The sequence below is a fragment of the Mixophyes fleayi genome, chromosome 4 (genome assembly GCF_038048845.1).
Source record: "Mixophyes fleayi isolate aMixFle1 chromosome 4, aMixFle1.hap1, whole genome shotgun sequence".
NCBI lineage: Eukaryota > Metazoa > Chordata > Amphibia > Anura > Limnodynastidae > Mixophyes > Mixophyes fleayi.
Window position 1 is genome coordinate 169,327,216 of NC_134405.1, and position 18,982 is coordinate 169,346,197.

Consider the following 18,982-nt stretch of genomic DNA (forward strand, 5'->3'; position numbering starts at 1 on the left):
AGCAAATCCACCAACCGCTTGATCACACACACATACATACAGGCATCTAAATTGCTCAAGTCTGGAAACCGCCTGCGCCTCCCTCGAGAGCCGAGCTACTTAACCGCATATGGCACATTTCTGCTGTGGAATACAGCACTGCCCTTCTGAACAATACTGTACCCAAGTAGCAAGCAGTGTGGACCCCTTGGTTCCACACATACCACTCTTCAGTTCCTGGGAATGATTAAGACCCCCCCCCCCCCCCCAACCACACACACACACACACACCCCTACCTATCCCTCAACCTTTGCCCTCCCTCATACAAAATTTAAAACCCTGTTTTAATTTAAAGTTTACTCTTTTCAATCACATATATTTCTGTCCATTCCTGATCCCCTAAAACTGCAACAATATAATACTGTTTTCTATTGCTTCTCATTCTAACTACAATAATTGTACTTTGTCATTGGACTGTTCGTTTGCATAAAAAAAAAAAAAAAAAGCAATGTGTATTTGTATATGGTTTGAAAGTAAAAAGTTAAAAAAGGAAAAACATTCATCTGACAGTTACCATTTTTGAAAAGTCAAAATAAACTCCAAATTTTGAATTTGCTGTGCTGAAGTGACATGCTCATCCTGTTTTCTCTCTCTTGGAGGAGATTCAATTTGAAGAAAATACAGTCAATGTGTCTCCGGAACGGCCACGGAGACACCGCGCGTGTGTTTTACTAGTGAAATCGCCGCTGATTTTTGCTCTCATCCCATAGAGGAGCAAGCCAAAAATTAGTGTACATTTCTACCGTACTAAAAAGGTAAAAATGTGCAGCCGCCATGTTTCTGAGAACACCGTGTTCATTGAATCCCCCCCCCCTATAACTTGGAAATAGTCTATCTAGCATCAGAAAGAGCTGAAAATGAAGGACTTGGGAGATCATAAAGACAAAACACGTTTCAGAAACAGATAGCAAGCTTGATATATGGGTTGATGCATTATCGAATTAAGTACTATGCAGTTCATTTATACACACACGCTAAAGCACCAGTTTGATTTCAAAATTACAGGAACTTGTGTATATCGCTATATTATTAGATCAAGCAGCAAAAGCCATAAACCAAACAGCTATATACGACAAAGCCTCAGTATTTGCCTCAGACTATGCGTTGTTCTAGAAATATAATGAGGGTATGGTCAATGTCCCGTGACACTTCTTATAATTAAAAATAAATAATGGTTACAACTGTAATCAAATGTAAGTAAAATACTACCTGAAGCAAGGATTGTAGTTAAAGCTTTCAGTCCTATTGTCAAGACACTAAGATTTGTAAGATAAATAGACATGATTTTCAGTATTTGTCTGGAAAAACAAAACAATATTTTAGAAGTATAATTTACTGTACTATAAAACTGAAAATTAAACAAAATCACCAGCAGCACAGTTCACATAATTTTCACAATTAATGATGTAAAACAATTATTCTTTAAAATGAATAATTTACAACAAAATAAAAACAAAAAAAAAACAATTCCCATTAAAAAGTGACTTAGAGTTAGGCTAGGTACACACTGGAGCGTTTTCTTCCAATAAACGGGCAAATCAGCAGACATACGACCGTTCAGTCAAAAGTCGGGTTAGTGTGTATAGTGACACGATGGTCGAAAGTCGTTCCAAAGTGTCGATTGTCGGCTCATTTGGTTGGTCGTACGGTTTCATATTTTCCGACCAATCATGTAGTGTGTAAACTCTATGGAGATAGTGAGCTTGAGTGCATACAGAGGTGTGGTCATTTCAGCCGATACTAGCAATGAATGTCCCAGTGAATAAAAGTAGAGAGTGCTGTAGAAAAAATAATTTTTTGTTCGTTCTGAGACAGAATGTTTTGTTTCAGAGTCACAGAAGCTAATAAAATTCATTAGGACATGTGGATAGCTATAAAAAGGCGTTTTTAATCAATGTGACAAGCATATTGTGCGGTCATTCTCTGAAGACTAGAGGAAGAGGATGAAGGACCAGATGAAGAGCAGAGATCTGAAGGTAAATCGTGTCAGTGTGTATGCATGAATCATCAGGCTGATCGGGACTTCAGTCGTAGGTACAATCGTTTGAGATAAAACCTCAGTCACAAAATTCTTCAGCGTGTACCTAGCCTTACTTTTAACAAATTTAGCTCCCATTTCCCACATTTAACCAAACAATAATATCAGAATGAACTTGGTGATAGCATTGGGGGAATAGGCCAAGAGGGGATAGTCGAAGTAAAATGAATATGGAACCTAATTGCATAACAAGCCTAATTTCAGTGTTGAAATAGTTATCTTTCAAATATTAACATTTATGAAACAAGGAATATGTGCAGAATTAATGAAATTTTAGAAGTAATATAGCATTGCCAGTAATAAAGAACACAATCAATGCTTTAAAACTATGAACATGGGGCTTCAAGTCTGAACAAAGAGAACACAAGAACATATAAACACAAATTCCCAATAACCATATAAACACAAATTCCCAATAACTCACAATTTGAGGTTTCAAACGTTATACAATTTCTAGGAGAAATTCAATGTGCTAAATAGTTTGGTTTGAAGAAAGGCCAATACGGTCCCAGGTAAAAAAAAAAAGTTTTATTAGCTTAAATTATAGTCTGAATTATTGACATCTAGCATTCATTTACATAAATTCCAGTCTTTTAAAAAAGGATAACGCGTCCTTTGACCATTTTTAATCAAATCTCCACCTCACCCCTTTCCCTCTAGCTAATAGGTGGATCCTCTCCAACAGTGAATCCCTCTGTTAACTAAAACCAAGAATGAAATTGCTCTAAATAGTTTCCGCTTTACAAATGAGTGTACTGTAAAGATTTTACAGCTCTTCAATAGAACAAATTCTGTGGGGGGAAATTCAATTGTTCCAAAGTTCGAGCGCGGAAAAAATATTACCGTTAATACGGTAATCTCTCGCTGGATTTCAGCTCGCAGCTCCCTGAGCTGCGAGCTGAAATCCAGCGAGTAAATTACAGTATTAACGTTTTTTCCGCGCAGGATTACCGTAATAACAGTAATCCTGCGCGGTCCGCGGGATTTTCGGCAATCCCGCGGACAATTGAATATGCCCCTATAAGCGCAATAAGTTCCTCCAGAGCAGCTATTTGGCTTTTGGTAACAAGGGGATTTCACGATACCATCTTTTTAAAGAAAAAAAACTTCCCACAACTCCAGACAATGACTTGGATTAATAAATATCTCACGCTAAAAGCACCAATAAATTCTACAACTTCTTCTACATAATACAGCGGGTTGATATTGTCTTTTTTTTTTTTTTTAATAATAAAACTGGTATAGAAAATTTCTGTGGTCTTATAATTTTGTTTAAACATAATTGCGGTCATGTAGCAAAATGTGAGACAGTAGAATAGATTGAGATCAGCCTAAAACATGTCTTCATCACTTTCACATTTGTAACAAATGCGATGTCAAAACTGTTTTATATGAAACATTTTGGAGTATTGATGTATATGCTATAATTATTTTTTAAACTCGATAAAATGACAAAAGCATTAGAATAAACTAATACCACTCACTGATGAACGCCAAGGACTTCCCATTCACATCCAAGATCAACAGGAGAATGTAAACGATGCAGAGTATCTGGACACACCTCTATCAGCCTGCACAGTAAAGACCAGCCCACCTAAAAAGTAAATAATGAAGTTGTCAAATTTATAAAATATATAATATATATATATATATATATATATATATATATATACATATACACACACACACATACACACTTAGAGATGCTCAGGCTCGGCCGAACACACTCAAACATAGCAGATCTGAGTACAGGGCCAGGTTAGTACATTTGCGCGCCCTCAGAATTGAAAACAAGGCAAAACGTCATTGTTACGCTGTTGGATCTCGCGAGTTTTGGATTTTATAAGTACCGCCCATTTCACAGAGGGACACAGAAGGGGTAGCACAGTTCTTGGCAGTCTCTAGTGCAGTTGGGCAGCGTCATAGCTAGAAAAGAAAGAGGAGGGGTAGCAGTGTTCTTCAAAGTCTCCAGTGACATTCAGGAGAGCTCCATTGCCAATTGTCATTGCTAAAATAGAAATAATAGGGCTGGCAGTCTTGGTCTAAATCTGCAGTCACATTGTACTGTGTTATCAAAATGGATTCACAGCAGTACACAGAAGACCAGGAGCACCAATCAGCTGCTGGCACCAGTCATGATAATAGTAATCCCTCTATGTCATCTGCTAAAGCCTATGCCTATGTTAAAGTGCATAGTGTTTTTAAGTCAGGGAAACAAAAATGTAAAAACATCTTTTACCTTGGTCGAAAAAAAAAAAAATGTAATCCAGGCAAAGTTATCTGCAAAAAAAATAAAATTGCCAACATGCCATTCTACACACGCAGTGGCAAGGAAAGAATGAGGCCTTCGCTTTTCTCTATGAGTGCTAGTTCTGCAACTGTCACTGAGGCATCTTCTTGTAAGGTCAGTCATGACCAAGCAAGACCTTGTCATTTGGTATCCAAATACTTTTACGTGTAAAAGCAGAGCTGGAAGAAAACAGTAAGACATTCGAGGAAAATGTATGTTCAGATTCAGAAATGACACAAATCCCTGAGGAGAGTCTATCCACGAGTGCTATGTGTAATCGTTAACTGTCTGATAGTGTATCCATAAATAAGGCCCCTTTCAGCATTTCTGCAGAGGTGTGCATGAACAGCCCAAGTGTAGCCGGTGATACACCAATTGAGGATGCCACTTTGGAATTGTAACAGGATGAGGGGGATATTTGTGTAGCCGACGAGGGCGCTAATGAGGATGTTGATGAGGACGATGTTGTTTGTGTAAGTCCTGCCCCAGTGCAAGCAGTTCTTGCACGTGATAAGAAGAAGGCCATTGTCATGCCTGGGCATAAGACAAAAAATCCCCCTCCTATGTGTGGAATTATTTTTACCCAAATCCTGACAACAGTTGTCTAGCCATTTGTAGCGCTTGTAAAGCCACAGTAATGCAAAAATGGCTGTCTAAATAGACGTGTATATGTATTACCTTCCACTTTGCTGCTGTTTCATCAAGTGTTTGCAATCTGTACTTTACGTCAAAAGGTATTTAACTATATTATAATCTTTGGGGAATTGGGGCTGATTCGAAGCTCGGTGATGAACTTGTTTTTTGCTGTGAATTACAACAGCTCTTTTTAGTGCATTGTATGGCACCCTGGATTGGTCTGGGGGGGGGGGGGGGAGGATCAGCAGTCGTTACCATATATTAGCTGTAGAATTACCACAGTTATCCAAGGAACGGGTGGAGCAATCAAATAAACCATAACTGATTTCATCATCCAAGGTCAATTTCATCTTGCACCACTTTTCTATTCTGCTACTGCGTGCAATGTTTCCTTGATATGCTATGAACTGCCGTGTGTTTGTGTCATTGATTTTAGAAAAAAAATAAAAAAATATAATAGGGATCCAAAACCAAAACACAAAGTTAATCCAGAACACGGGGGTCAGTGAACATCTCTAATACACACACACACACACACACAGCAGGTGAAATAAGTTTTGAACACATCAAAATTTTACTCAATAAATATATATCTAATGTGGCTATTGTAATGAAATTTACATCAAATGTTAGCAACAACCCTTGCAATCCACACATGCAAAGAAATCAAACCATGGATGTCCATAAATTAAGTTTTGTGTACTAATGTGAAATAACACAGGAAAAAGTATTGAACAAGTCTCCTTGAAATTTATTTAATACTTTGTACAAAAGACTTTGTTGGTAATGACAGCTTCAAGACGCCTCCTGTATGGAGAAACTAGTCACATGCATTGCTCAGGTGTGATTTTGCTCCATTCTTCAAATGCAAATAGACTTCAAATCTTGAAGGTTCCGTGGGCTTCTTCTATGAACTCTGATCTTTAGTTCTTTCCATAGATTTTCAATTGGATTCAAGTCAGATGATTGGCTGGGTCGTGCTAGCAGCTTTATTTTCTTTCTCGGAAACCAAATGAGAGTGTCCTTTGCTGTGTGTTTGAGATCATTGTCTTGCTGAAATGTCCACCCTCATTTCATGTTCAGCATCCTGGTAGATGGCAGCAGATTTTAATCAAGAAAGTCTAAGCACATTTTTCCCATTCATCCTTCCTTCAAACATATGCAGTATGTCAGTACCGTGTGCAGAAAAACAGCCCCACACCATGATGTTTCCGCCTCCAAACTTCACTGTTGGTATGGTGTTTTATGGCTCCAACAGTGCTCACTGGAAGATTCAGCAGTTTAGAGATCCTTCTGTAACCAATGCCATCAGTATGTTCTGCAACAATAAGGTAGCGAAAGTCTTAAGAGAACTCTTTGCCTTTACCCATCACGAGATGTTTCTTGTGTGACACCTCCGTAATGAGACCTTTTTATAGGCAATCAGATGGCAGGATTGCCTTCTAATTACCGATAGATTTCAGCTGGTGTCTAGACTTTCCATGCAGTGTTGCACCTCCCTTTCTTCATGTGTTCAATACTTTCTCCCTGTGTCATTTCACAATCTTACACAAAACTTAAATCATGGACATCTATGGTTTGATTCCTTTGCATGTGTGGATTGCAAGGGTTGTTGCTGACATTTGGTGTAAACTTCATTACAATAGCCACATTAAATGTATATTCACTGAGAAAAATGTTGATGTGTTTAATACTTATTTCATCCGCTGTGTGTTTGTGTGTGTTTGTGTGCATCACATTTACAAAACAACTATATTAATGCATAATACATTTTCACCTTTGTCATTACCATGTTCTGTTATTAAAAAACAGCTTATGAATCTCAAAAAAAGTACTTCCAAACAATGGCTAATCCTCCACTGTAAAACAAATGAATGCTAAATCAATATTGGCCTTTACTCTTAACAAACAAGAAAGGTTACAATTACTCAACTCTAGCACATTTGATTTCGTTGTATGAGTAGCTAAATTGATCAATTGATCTTATAGTTTTCAAATCAAGGTGCCAATTTAAGCAAACAGTAATCTCTCAGGATGTTTACCTTACATTGATAGATAAGAGTCAGTGATCCAGGGAGAGAATTTATTTACTGTTCGATTAAAGAGCGCGCACACACACATATTTTTTAATATAAAACAGTTGAAACTTTCTATAAAATGATTGAATGAGTTGCACTGTACCCTGGCTGAAAGCTGTAATATTATTGTTACCAACATAAATACAGTATAAACCGAACAACTGTATCGAGACATTAGCAGGTTCGAATTGTACAGCATGAAAGATGTTGGGAGCTATGGGCGACTGACTTTGCATTTTGAAACCATTATGTTTGGAAACAAATGCTGTCAGAATGTAGTTTTTTTTTGTACTACAAATGTTAATCTTAGATGCATTCTACTACAGAGGAACAATTATAGATAAGAAGGGTGAACAATTTGGTGGGACACCATACAAGTATCTTCCATTTACAGGTATCTGATACCTTGCAATACTCTGGCACTCCTCAAGAACAGTTTATGCATAATTTTACATGAGACTGATCATCATGACCTTTTATTTATATAGCGCCACTAATTCCGCAGCACTGTACAGAAAACTCATTCACATCAGTCCCTGCCCCATTGGGGCTTACAGTCTAAATTCCCTAACATACACACAGAGAAAGAGAAAGAGACTAGGGTCAATTTTTAATAGCAACCAATCAACCTACCAGTATGTTTTTGGAGTGTGGGAGGAACCTGGAGCACCGGAGGAAACCCACGCAAACACGGGGAGAACATACAAACTCCACACAGATAAGGACATGGTCGGGAATTGAACTCATGACCCCAGCGCTGTGAGGCAGAAGTGCTAACCACTTAGCCACCGTGCTGCCCTAGATCATCTGGCAGAGACAAAAATAAGCTTTAACAAAGAGCTGTGGTGCATGTTGCTATAAAACTGTGATGGGCAGCAGGAGAGCCATTCACTTGTGACCCCCAGCTCTTTGCCCCACCCTTTGATTTATTCTATGCATTAAGCCCAGCATAAAAGCTGCTGGAAGGGGACTGCTGCTCATAAAGCAAACAACAAGAGTGAAGTGATGGGCAGGACTCCACATCAAGTAACCTCTTCTGCACAATGCAGGGATGTCATGCAGCATATCTAATCAGAGTAGAAGGATGGAATGTAGTGCTGTATGCACCACGTGATCTCCCTGCTTCCTTTATGGGGGCTTAGTGACAAGGTAAGTGGTAGGTCTCAATAGCATGTGGGGCCATTTTGTGGCAAATGGGAGGTCTGAGTGGCATGTGGGTCATGTGGAGGTGCAGAGGTCATTTAGGGGGCCTTTTTTTTCATGTTACTAACATTAACAGTAACATGTGGCTCTTTGAAGGTTGGAGAGCCGCACATGTGGCCCTTGAGAAGTGTATCAGGTTGCCCATCACAGGTATAGAAGACTGCAGTGCATTGGTTGCCAGGAACAGGAGCCACTGTGTTACTAAGCACCTGGGCCGACTCTTACTGCCCCCACAACACTCTGCAGTGCTGAGTTACCAATAACAAAAGACTAGGTAGATGAGCCCCAATGGCAGGAGCTTGTGGCAAGAAAGAACTGTCATTTATCACACTGTCACTCAACTCATGGCTCTATACAAATATATCTATTTTTTGTTCAGAGGGTCTATTGTAAGTTGACTAAATTACATCATGAATCCATGTTGCAGATTCCAGCATGGATGCCTGATACATGTAATGTTTAATTGAGTCAGTGAACCCGAATATGTAAATTGCTGCTGTAAAGATCATTGTTTTATAATTGCTCATGAATATTTCTAACTCTAAGTTACAGATCATGTACCTTTCTAAGTATAAAACATGTATTTGTTATTACAATGCTGCCTTACTTGTAAGTTGTGTTTTGAAAGTCCAAAGCCAGTTTATGCTGCATTACAGATCTGATTCAATCCTCCACTTGTGATATAAATGCTTTTTAAAAAATACATTGAGGGGCACATTCACTCTACAGAATAAACTGAAGCCACTGGCTATACCGTACACATAAATTGTTTGTTTTAGTGTAACGTTCCTTTCACGTTAGTGGGAAAAGCCATGCTTGTTCGTATAGAATACTTGTGTGGCTTTATCAGAAAAATTGATTATCAGGAAGGCTATAGGAAACAACACTGACTGGAATCAGCAAATATAACCAGTAGAACTAGCACTGGAAAGCAAGGATAAACATTTATTTTATTTGGACATTTTAAAGTCACACAAAGTGTCTATGGTGGTACAGTAATAAACAAACAGATCCCTAACCAATTAAAATGTTAAACACTGAGGGGGGGGGGGAATTCAGTTCCCCCCGAGAGTCCCCCCTTTTTCAAGTAACGCGGCCAATTGAATTCTCCCTCCCCCCCCCCCCCAGCCCTGGTATGGGAGAGGAGAAATAGTCTGTATGGTTTTGGCTGCTAAAGAAAATATATGATTAGTGATAAACAATGTTTCCACCTACTGCATCAGCAATATAATAATGTGCAATACTATTTCTCACCACAAGTAAAATGAACTTTCCATCTCAGTAGAAGTTACTGAACTTAAAACAGAAAATAATTTTGGGTGAAGTTTTAACTCTAGTTCTCCATTAAATGCAAAATTCAGTACCACTTACAAGAAAAACAGATGGACATTAAAGACTGTTTTGCTATCTATTTACTGCAAGATATATTTGGTTAATAGCGTTGGACCACGATACTTAATCAGTTGTAGCCTTAGGTCTGCATCCTCTCTAAACCGCACAATTGAATATATATTAATGTAATACATGCTAGAAAGTAATGCAGATCATCAGAATGTAAAAAACAAAACACAAAAAAATTAAAAAAAATAAAAAATATTTAATTCAAAAGAAAAATATGATAACATAACTTATTTAAATATTACCTCTTGAATGACAGAAACTGTCATGTAGGATTCCAGTACCAGCAATAGGGGCACATGCACGTTAATGTGACTGAATATTTCTGGTGCTAAAGGTGAAAGAAAAAGCGGTAGAAGGTTAAATAACATAAATTAAAATAAATTATAACCCCCCCCCCCCCACCCCAACTGAAAAAGCATTATATATTATCACACCAGTACTTACCACCATCATAAAAGGTGCTAGCATGTAAATCTTGTAATATCTGGACCAGATTGCCAATCTGTTTCCCTTCCTCAACATTTTTAAGCCGTACAACTAGCTTCTTGACATTTTCTTCAAATTGAACCTGGCTGGCCATGGTTGCTCTCTCGAAGGGTAAATTTCTTTCCAGGTACCATAAGGTTCATTATTTATTCATTGCTTCAAACTTTGACTGAGTTCCACAGCAAAATAAAACAATGCAGACGATAATCTTGGGCAGACCGTAAAGATTAAGCACGTTGTAAAGGACTGCTGCTACATCCAGTAATAGGAGATGATGCCAGTGTTTGCTACACCCAGTATATTCACATGATCACACCAGAAGTCGCTGCCTCTCAGGTATGTTTACACAAAGTAAATCTGAAACAGGAAGCAATAAGGAGAAACTGGTTTGAGATTAAAATAGACATTTCACCACAATGCCGTAGCATATTGAAGATACATTTATATTTCATGCCTTAAAATGTAGCCACCATCCTAACAAATAAGGATTTGTTCATAAGACCATGGGGTAAATGTATGAAGCTCCGGGTTCTTCAACACCCGCGAGTTCGGCGTCTTCAGCGCTTAATTTTAAAGCGGCGCTGCCTTGTAAAGGGAAACTTCGCTTTACAAGGCAGCGCCGCTTTAAATTTAAGCGCTGAAGACGCCGAACTCACGGGTGTTGAAGAACCCGTAGCTTCATACATTTACCCCCATGTGTTAAGAGAACTGCACACTCAAAATTGTGTTTGTGTTAAAGGCACACTAACCCAAACATTATTATTCTTTATTTATATAGCATCAACACATTACACAGAATAGTATCAGTGGTTAGCACTTCTGCCTCACAGCACTGGGATCGTGAGTTGGATTCCTGACCATTGCCTTATCTGTGTGGAGTTTTGTATGCTCCCCCCCCCCCCCATGTCTGCTATATATACAGCTACTGATGATATACAGTCATGGCCAAAAGTTTTGAGAATGACACAAATATTATTTTTCACAAAATCTGCTGCCTCAGTTTTTATGATGGCAATTTGCATATACTCCAGAATGTCATGGAGTGATCAGATGAATTGCAATTAATTTAAAAGTCCCTCTTTTCCATGACAATGAACTTTATGACAAAAACAGCATTTCCACTGCATTTCAGCCCTGCCACAAAAGGACCAGCTGACATCAGGTCAGTGATTCTCTCGTTAACACAGGTGAGAGTGTTGACGAGGACAAGGCTGGAGCTCACGGTGTCACACTGATTGAGTTAAAATAACAGACTGGAAGCTTTAAAAGGAGGGTGGTGAAGTCATTGTTCTTTCTCTGTTAACTATGATTAACTACAAGGAAACAGGTGCAGTCATCATTGCTTTGCACAAAAAGAGCTTCACAGGCAAGGATATTGCGGTTAGTAAATCAACCATTTATCGGATCATCAAGAACGTCAAGGAGAGAGGTTCAATAGTTAGGAAGACCGTCCAGCAAGCGCCAGGACCGTCTCCTAAAGTTGATTCAGCTGTAGGATCGGGGCACCACCAGTGCAGAGCTTGCTCAGGAATGGCAGCAGGCAGGTGTGAGTGCATCTGCACGCACAGTGAGGCGAAGAGTTTTGGAGGATGGTCTGGTGTCAATAACGCCAGCAAAGAAGTCACTTCTCTCCAGGAAAAACATCAGAGACAGACTGATATTCTGCAAAGGGTACAGGGATTGGACTGCTGAGGACTGGGGAAAAGTCATTTTCTCTGATGAATCCCCTGTCAGATTGTTTGGGACATCTAGAAAAACTCTTGTCCGGAGAAGGAAAGCTGAGCGCTACCATCAGTCCTGTGTCATGCCAACAGTAAAGCATCCTGAGACCATTCATATGCGAGGTTGCTTCTCAGCCAAGGGAGTGGACTCACTCACAACTTTGCCTAAGAACACAGCCATGAATAAAGAATGGTACCAAAACATCCTCCAAGAGCAACTTCTCCCAACCATCCAAGAACAGTTTGGTGACGAACAATGCTTTTCCAGCATGATGGAGAACCTTGCCCTAAGGCAAAAGTGATAACCAAGTGTCTCGGGGATCAAAACATCAAAATTTTGGGTTCATGGCCTGGTAAATCCCCAGACCTTAGTCCCATTGAGACCTTGTGGTCAATCCTCAAAAGGCGGGTGGACAAACAAAAACCCACAAATTCTGAAAAACTCAAAGTATTGATCAGTCAGTATGTGGCCCAGAAGTTGATTGACAGCATGCCAGGGAGAACTGCAGAGGTCTTCAAAAAGAAGGGTCAACACTGCAAATATTGACTCTTTGCATAAACTTAATGTAATTGTCAATAAAAGCCTTTGAAACTTATGAAATGCTTGTAATTTTACTTCAGTATACCATAGCAACATCTGACAAAAAGATCTAAAAATATTGAAGCAGCAAACTTTGTGAAAACCAATACTTGTGTCATTCGCAAAACTTTTGGCCATGACTGTACTTGGCTTAAACTCAGAGCTTTCACAATTACTCAAATAATGTGCCTACTAAATGGGAAACTTTTTTTTCAAGGAGAATAATTACCAGACTCCCAATATTAATTAAAATAGTATAGTAAAATGACAGAAATGATCAACAATTATTGAGTGCATTAGATTAATATTTCTAACCTCTCTGTTACTAAAAACTCAAATTTAAACCCAGATGAAACTAAAAGCCACTTAAGACACCTTATCTCAGATAGAAAATGGAAATGTATCCATCACTGTGTAATCTTCCATAATAAAATATCCCCCTACATTAAGGAAAGGATCGTGAATTAAAGTGGTACTCCTTAAATACCTCCCTGGCTCAATATATCAGCACATTAACATTTAGGACACCTTTTTTTCAGTATGAAAAAAAAAACACTCTAACGGTATCACCATATCTCATACTTTCCATTACCCTTTCATTTTTCTTCCTGCTTTTCTTTCTTATTCACCCTTTCTTTTTATACTGATTAATCAGTCCCTAACAAAAATGGGCCTGATTCATTAAGGAAAGTAAGGCAAAAAAGGAGTACATTTGCTCCGGGACAAACCATGTTATAATGCAAGGGGTGCAAATTGGTTTGTTATTTTGCACGCAAGTTAAATACTGGCTGTTTTTTCATGTAGCAAACAAATACTTTATGGCTTTATTTTTACACTGAAATTTAAAGTAGATGTAGAACATGCCCTACCCCAACTATTAATTTGTCCCCACATTTAAAATTTACCTACCCTTCCAATGAAACACGGTTTTGCATATTCCCACAATTGCTTTTTTAGTGCATGCAATTTCCAGCTGCGATTTTGGGCATAATTACAGTCAACTCTTCATCAGCCCCATAAACCCCAGTTATGATATCATCAGTTTTTTCATCAAACATGGAAATGCAACTCTTGCATTACAGAACATTATGGAAAGGAGGTTCAAACTCCCTGGTTCTATTTTAATGTTTTTTGCCTGACGCACCCACCTCAAGTAGGAATTGTGCACTACGGTGGTGACCTGACACTTGGATTTATCCAGTCTTGCATTACATCCAAAGCTATATAGAAGCATCTATCATTACACTTTGTATCCACCCATTTACTTAAATGTTAGCTACATCATGAAATGCTCAGAAGCCTCCTACACAAGCAATAGGAATATGTTCTGATGAGCAGCTTTCAAAGTCCAACCCAATGAGCAGGATATCAGCAACCATTTCTGCTGTACTAGGACTGGCAGTCAAAGTGTTGTCCACCAAAGCTAAGATTGTGCTGTATATTTTAGTTGTGTATCCTGAAGTTATAGCAAAACACTGATTTTGACCTTACTGGATGGAACATTTTCAAATGAACAAACGGTCTTCCAGCATGGAAACAACTAATTGGTTGGTAGCTGCACATGTCAGATGGAATGCCAGCCCAACTACTGACCCATTTGTAAGTCATCAAGACAGAATACAGTCTTTGCTAGTCCAAATCTCAGAAATGTGCTGTTTTTTCCTTGGGGAAAAGAAACTCAATCTTTTGCAAAACATTTATATTTCTCACACTCCACTAGCCAGTTTTCTAGTGATTGCATAAATCTAATCAGTGCATCTCACATTCAAAAGCTCTTAAAATCCTGGAGCTTCCATCTACACCTCAATAATATCACCAGATATAGCACACTGGTATTGGGCCAATTACCTGTTATCTGCGGCAATATAGCACCATTTATGGGCACAATAAAAATCCCACTATAATAACGTACTAACCCTAACAGCAAGCGTTCATGGAATGAATAGGGGACGCTCAGTTTAAGGTTAGGCAGGTTAGTGACAAGGATAACATATATAAGGAAGACAAAATTTAGAATCATTTAGTGTACTAGCTACAGGGGGCCACTGTCTTGCATTTACACCTTCATTGTACTTGGCCAACACTGGAACATCCCTTCCGTCCCCTGTCCCACCTATCCAAGAACAGGCAGACATAAGTGCCATACAAGCAAGTCTGTATATGCGTGCACTTTCTGGGCATATGCATAGCTCAAGATGAGCTATGCAAACTGGCATACATCCCTCCCTACATCCAGGGGAGGGCTGGCAAATTTCAACCCGGGAGGCAGGACTCGACTCAGCATCCTATTTTAAAGGGGAAAAAAATTCAGGTAGCCCAGTGACCCAGCCCAAGATAGCCTACTATGGGACCAGCCTGTGGGGGCAGATGCCCCTCCACCCCACCCCAGCCTGCATCAGTACCAATGTTTCTATTGCACAAGAAAAACAAATTATAAAGAATATTGAGTAGGAGTTTGTGCCTATTTATATCCTCCGTTTTTATCTAATCCACCAGCTATCATTTCCTGAAGGTTCCTCTGACAATAACAGAATTGATAAAAAAAAAAAAAAGTACGCTCAGTGAAATATGCAGCCATTGATGAGCAGTGTGTTTAGTGAGACCATGTGATCCAGGGGTACTCATGACCATGGTCAATATTAATTCAGCTTTTCCCTTGCTAAGAATTCAACCGGAATGTAAGATAGTAGGTTTACAGATCAGTTCCGATACATTTGTCTCCTATTTATATTGCTAACACTATAGCAACTGTATTTTTAATGAGTGCATACATAACTTTGCAACATCAATTCATCAATATATTATATTAAGAATCTTTCTTCTATCAGAGTATGAAATAATTCTGAGTGTATAAGTGCATGTGTCAACAATGTTCTTTTCACGTGCAGCATCTATAATGGTGCAATTAACATATCAGATCTATGTGTTGCTTTTAAAATAAATATATATATATATATATATATATATATATATATATATATATATATAATTGATTGTAGTTTATACGCTAAAAATACTTATGCTGCAACTGTATTTGGTTATATACATTGATCGACATGGCAGGTTTTTAATGAATTGGCCAATTTGAGTTTAAATATGACCTAGAAACCAGTCCTCTTTATCCTTCTGATGAAAGTGCTACGAACAGCACTGAAACGAGTTGAGGAAATAAACTGATTGTGCACTGATTGACACGGATGCAAAGTAGTTCCATAGATTTGGTATTTCCTAATTTTACATGTCTGATTACAGTGCGTAATATATGCCTAGTGCCAGTATATGTTCACTTATATCACTGTTTTTAAAGACGTATATATTTAAATTTTGATTTTAAGAATCATAGCCCTAAAATTGTTTCTAAATGTGATTCATTTGAGACATTTGTAGTATTTGCAACTTTTGTATTTTTGGAAGAAGGGGGCACATGAAAAATCACTGATCAATTTTTGTTTTGTTTTAGTTTTCATTTCTGGGATGCTTGCATACCTTCTTTAGCAACAGCTAATCATCCCGTTCCCATCACATGCAATATTGGACCCAACGGTCGTTTATCGTGTGACTAGCACAATAATCGGGTGAAAAACCAGACCCATTATTTATGTCCTTATTAACTCAGACCTTGAGCATTGTATCACTTGACTAAGCAGCCTACCCATGTCCAAGCCTACTCCCCTTGTATTTATTTTGCATGCTGTAGTGACAATCCTTTTCCTTACTAATCACTTCATCATTGCTGCCAGTCTTTGCAATTGCTCCCTATCCCTGATAAACCTTATTTCAAAATTCAAGGAATCACCTACAAACCCCTCAACAAAGGTGCAGTTGTCCATCTCTCCATATATATTTTCATACAGCAAATCCCATTTCCTAACTACCATCATCTGCCCATGTTTCCCTCTTTCCACATAACAATGACAATATTATCTGTATTATTTCCCTATTGTTGCATAACCCTAAACACAATCTCGAAAATTTCTGTGTCCAGACAATTCCATATTCCACAGTGCATGACAACCCATCATCATCATCAATTTATATAGCGCCACTGATTCCGCAGCGCTGTACAGAGAACTCATTCACATCAGTCCCTGCTCCATTGGAGCTTACAGTCTAAATTCCCTAATGTACACACACATACATACATACATACATACATACATACATACATACATACAGACAGAGAGAGAGAGACAAACTAGGGTCAATTTTGACAGCAGCCAATTAACCTTTTAGTATGTTTTTTGAGTGTGGGAGGAAACCGGAGCACCCGGAGGAAACCCATGCAGACACAGGGAGAACATACAAACTCCACACAGATAAGGTCATGGATGGGAATTGAACTCATGACCTCAGCGCTGTGAGGCAGGAGTGCTAACCACTAAGCCACTGTGCTGCCCAACAGCTATATTTGTTAAAGAGGACCCCTGATGTCTTGGAGAGTTTCATAAACAAAATCTGCTCAAAAATGAATGTTTAATCTGATTTAAAAATATTAAATCTATTACAATTAGCTCTGCTAATGCTTCCCACCCACTATTTGGCTTTATAGCCTGTCGTAAGTTTAATAGTTTCTATATGCAGCTGTTTTTCTATACCAAAGCTCTAGACACAACAGAGCTTCTGGCAGCATGAAGTACACAGACTTTTCACAAGTGAGGAGTTATTACTATTTAAAATGGCAGCATTCGTAACTGGGATATCAGGGGGAGGGAGAATGGGAACCAAACACATCAAAAGGCTCATTTAATTAAATAAAAGTAGTGGAAGAATTAGAAACCACAATTCATTTAGATTACAGGTTCTCTATAAAGCATCACCATCATTTATTTATATAGCACCAGCATATTCCATAGCACTTTACAATTTGGAACAAACATAGTAATAAAACAATACCTGGTAATAAGGATAGACAGAGATAAGAGGGCCTTGCTCGCAAGCTTACAGTCTATAGGACAATGGGAGTTAGATACACGATGTTAACGGCAATACATTGCATATGGCTCCACACAGATTGAAAAGGTAAAAAGTGTTATGTACGGTATATGATCTGGTCACAGAGATTTTGGTCAGGGGATCCCAGTTTTCTTGTGTGAAATGTGTAAAGCCTTCTAATAAGTTACCTTAGGGAGGTTAAGAGGTTGGTAGAGGAATTATTTTTTTCAGTTTGTGGTATAAATGCAAAATCCAAATGTGGGCAGGATTAAAATTCTCTAAATGCTTTGTCTTTAATCAGAGTCTACATTATTATCCATCTTATTGTATGACGCAGTCCTGAAATTATGCCTTTTATTACAAAAATATTGTTTGCTGCAGAAAAAAAACAATGTACCTTTAAGTTAGGGAATTTCAGCCCTTCTATAGAGCCAACCACTTTCTTTGAGTGCAATGTGTTACAGTGTGATGATTGAAGATGTATCATTAAATGTGTAAGTTACTGTTATTAACATATTGCCTACAAAGTGCTTCAGATTTTAGATAGACTTATATGTTCTTATTTATATATGAAAGGGGTGTTCCTCCGTAAACTGAAAATTCTGTAGTGGGTGGAATGACATAAGTATAGCCTGATCCAACAAAATGTAACTACCAGGGGAGCAGACTGCACGGAAGCCAGTGGGTCACAGACAGCTAGAGTGGGCTTGCTGTTGCTCGGCATGTTTATCTTTGCGCCCACAGACAGTGTGTTCTCTTTGTTCAATAGACTTTCTACCCGGCTCAGCTGAGTGTCTCCCTGTCTGCCGCACTCTTCTGGCTGCCGGTCTGTTTTTAATTGAGGTAGCGTATTCACTACCAACAACACACTTCCAGTGGAAGCGAGCTGGAGTCCCCCCGTCCCCCCAATGCCTCCGGATGGTGAGAATGTCGGGTCCCAGCAGTCAGTGAAGACACGCCACAGGGTCCGAAGTAATCACATTCCCTCCCGCGGTCCCACCGCTCCCCTTACGGTCCTTTGCACTTACTTGGGGTTCCACAGCTTCCCTCCTCTTCACTGACAGCTTGGTGACATCACCAGCGGCGCTGCAGGGAGCAGGGCATACTGGGGTATACTGGCGGTCTCTGTCCAGTGACGGGCGAGCGCTGCTCCAGGAGGTATGTCGTTGGGGCGGCCCCCCTTCGCCTGTGCACTCTCCTTACAGCTTTGGTAAACAGACCACAGAGATCAGTACACACAACAGTATGCGGTTAGAATACAATACTACACCCGCTCTCCTGGTCACGTCTCCCCATATGACTTTGCTCACTGTCCCCCGGTGACTATAAGCATTGCATACCCCAACTAGTTTACCAAACCTTAAACCATGCAAAGATAGTGAGATGATTGGACATATGTGCGATCACTCACCAAAACTTCACTTCACCCTGAGGTCTGATTGGTGGTGGATGTGGCTGTTCCGCCTGTAACATGCCTTGGGGGGGGGGGGGAGGTAAAGGGCTACCCCTGGGAGTGTGAGTGGACACAGACATCCTTCTTACATTCTGGGAAAATTAGTGGATTTTGACCGAGACAT

At 39.2% G+C, this 18,982-nt stretch overlaps 1 protein-coding gene across 3 annotated transcripts in view; it reads right to left on the reverse strand.

The window, feature by feature from the left end:
• The window catches only part of LRRK2 (leucine rich repeat kinase 2), a 173,818-nt gene extending 155,077 nt beyond the window's left edge, over positions 1-18,741 (reverse strand). For all 3 annotated transcript variants that reach the window (XM_075208827.1, XM_075208826.1, XM_075208825.1), the window contains exons 1-5: positions 18,434-18,741; positions 10,131-10,529; positions 9,929-10,014; positions 3,563-3,672; positions 1,250-1,338 (exon numbers count right to left, since the gene is read on the reverse strand). In XM_075208827.1, coding sequence (XP_075064928.1) covers positions 1,250-1,338; positions 3,563-3,672; positions 9,929-10,014; positions 10,131-10,266 — 421 coding nt within the window. In that variant the 5' untranslated portion in view covers positions 10,267-10,529; positions 18,434-18,741. The remainder of the gene's footprint in view (positions 1-1,249; positions 1,339-3,562; positions 3,673-9,928; positions 10,015-10,130; positions 10,530-18,433) is intronic.
• Between the last annotated feature and the right edge of the window lie 241 nt (positions 18,742-18,982).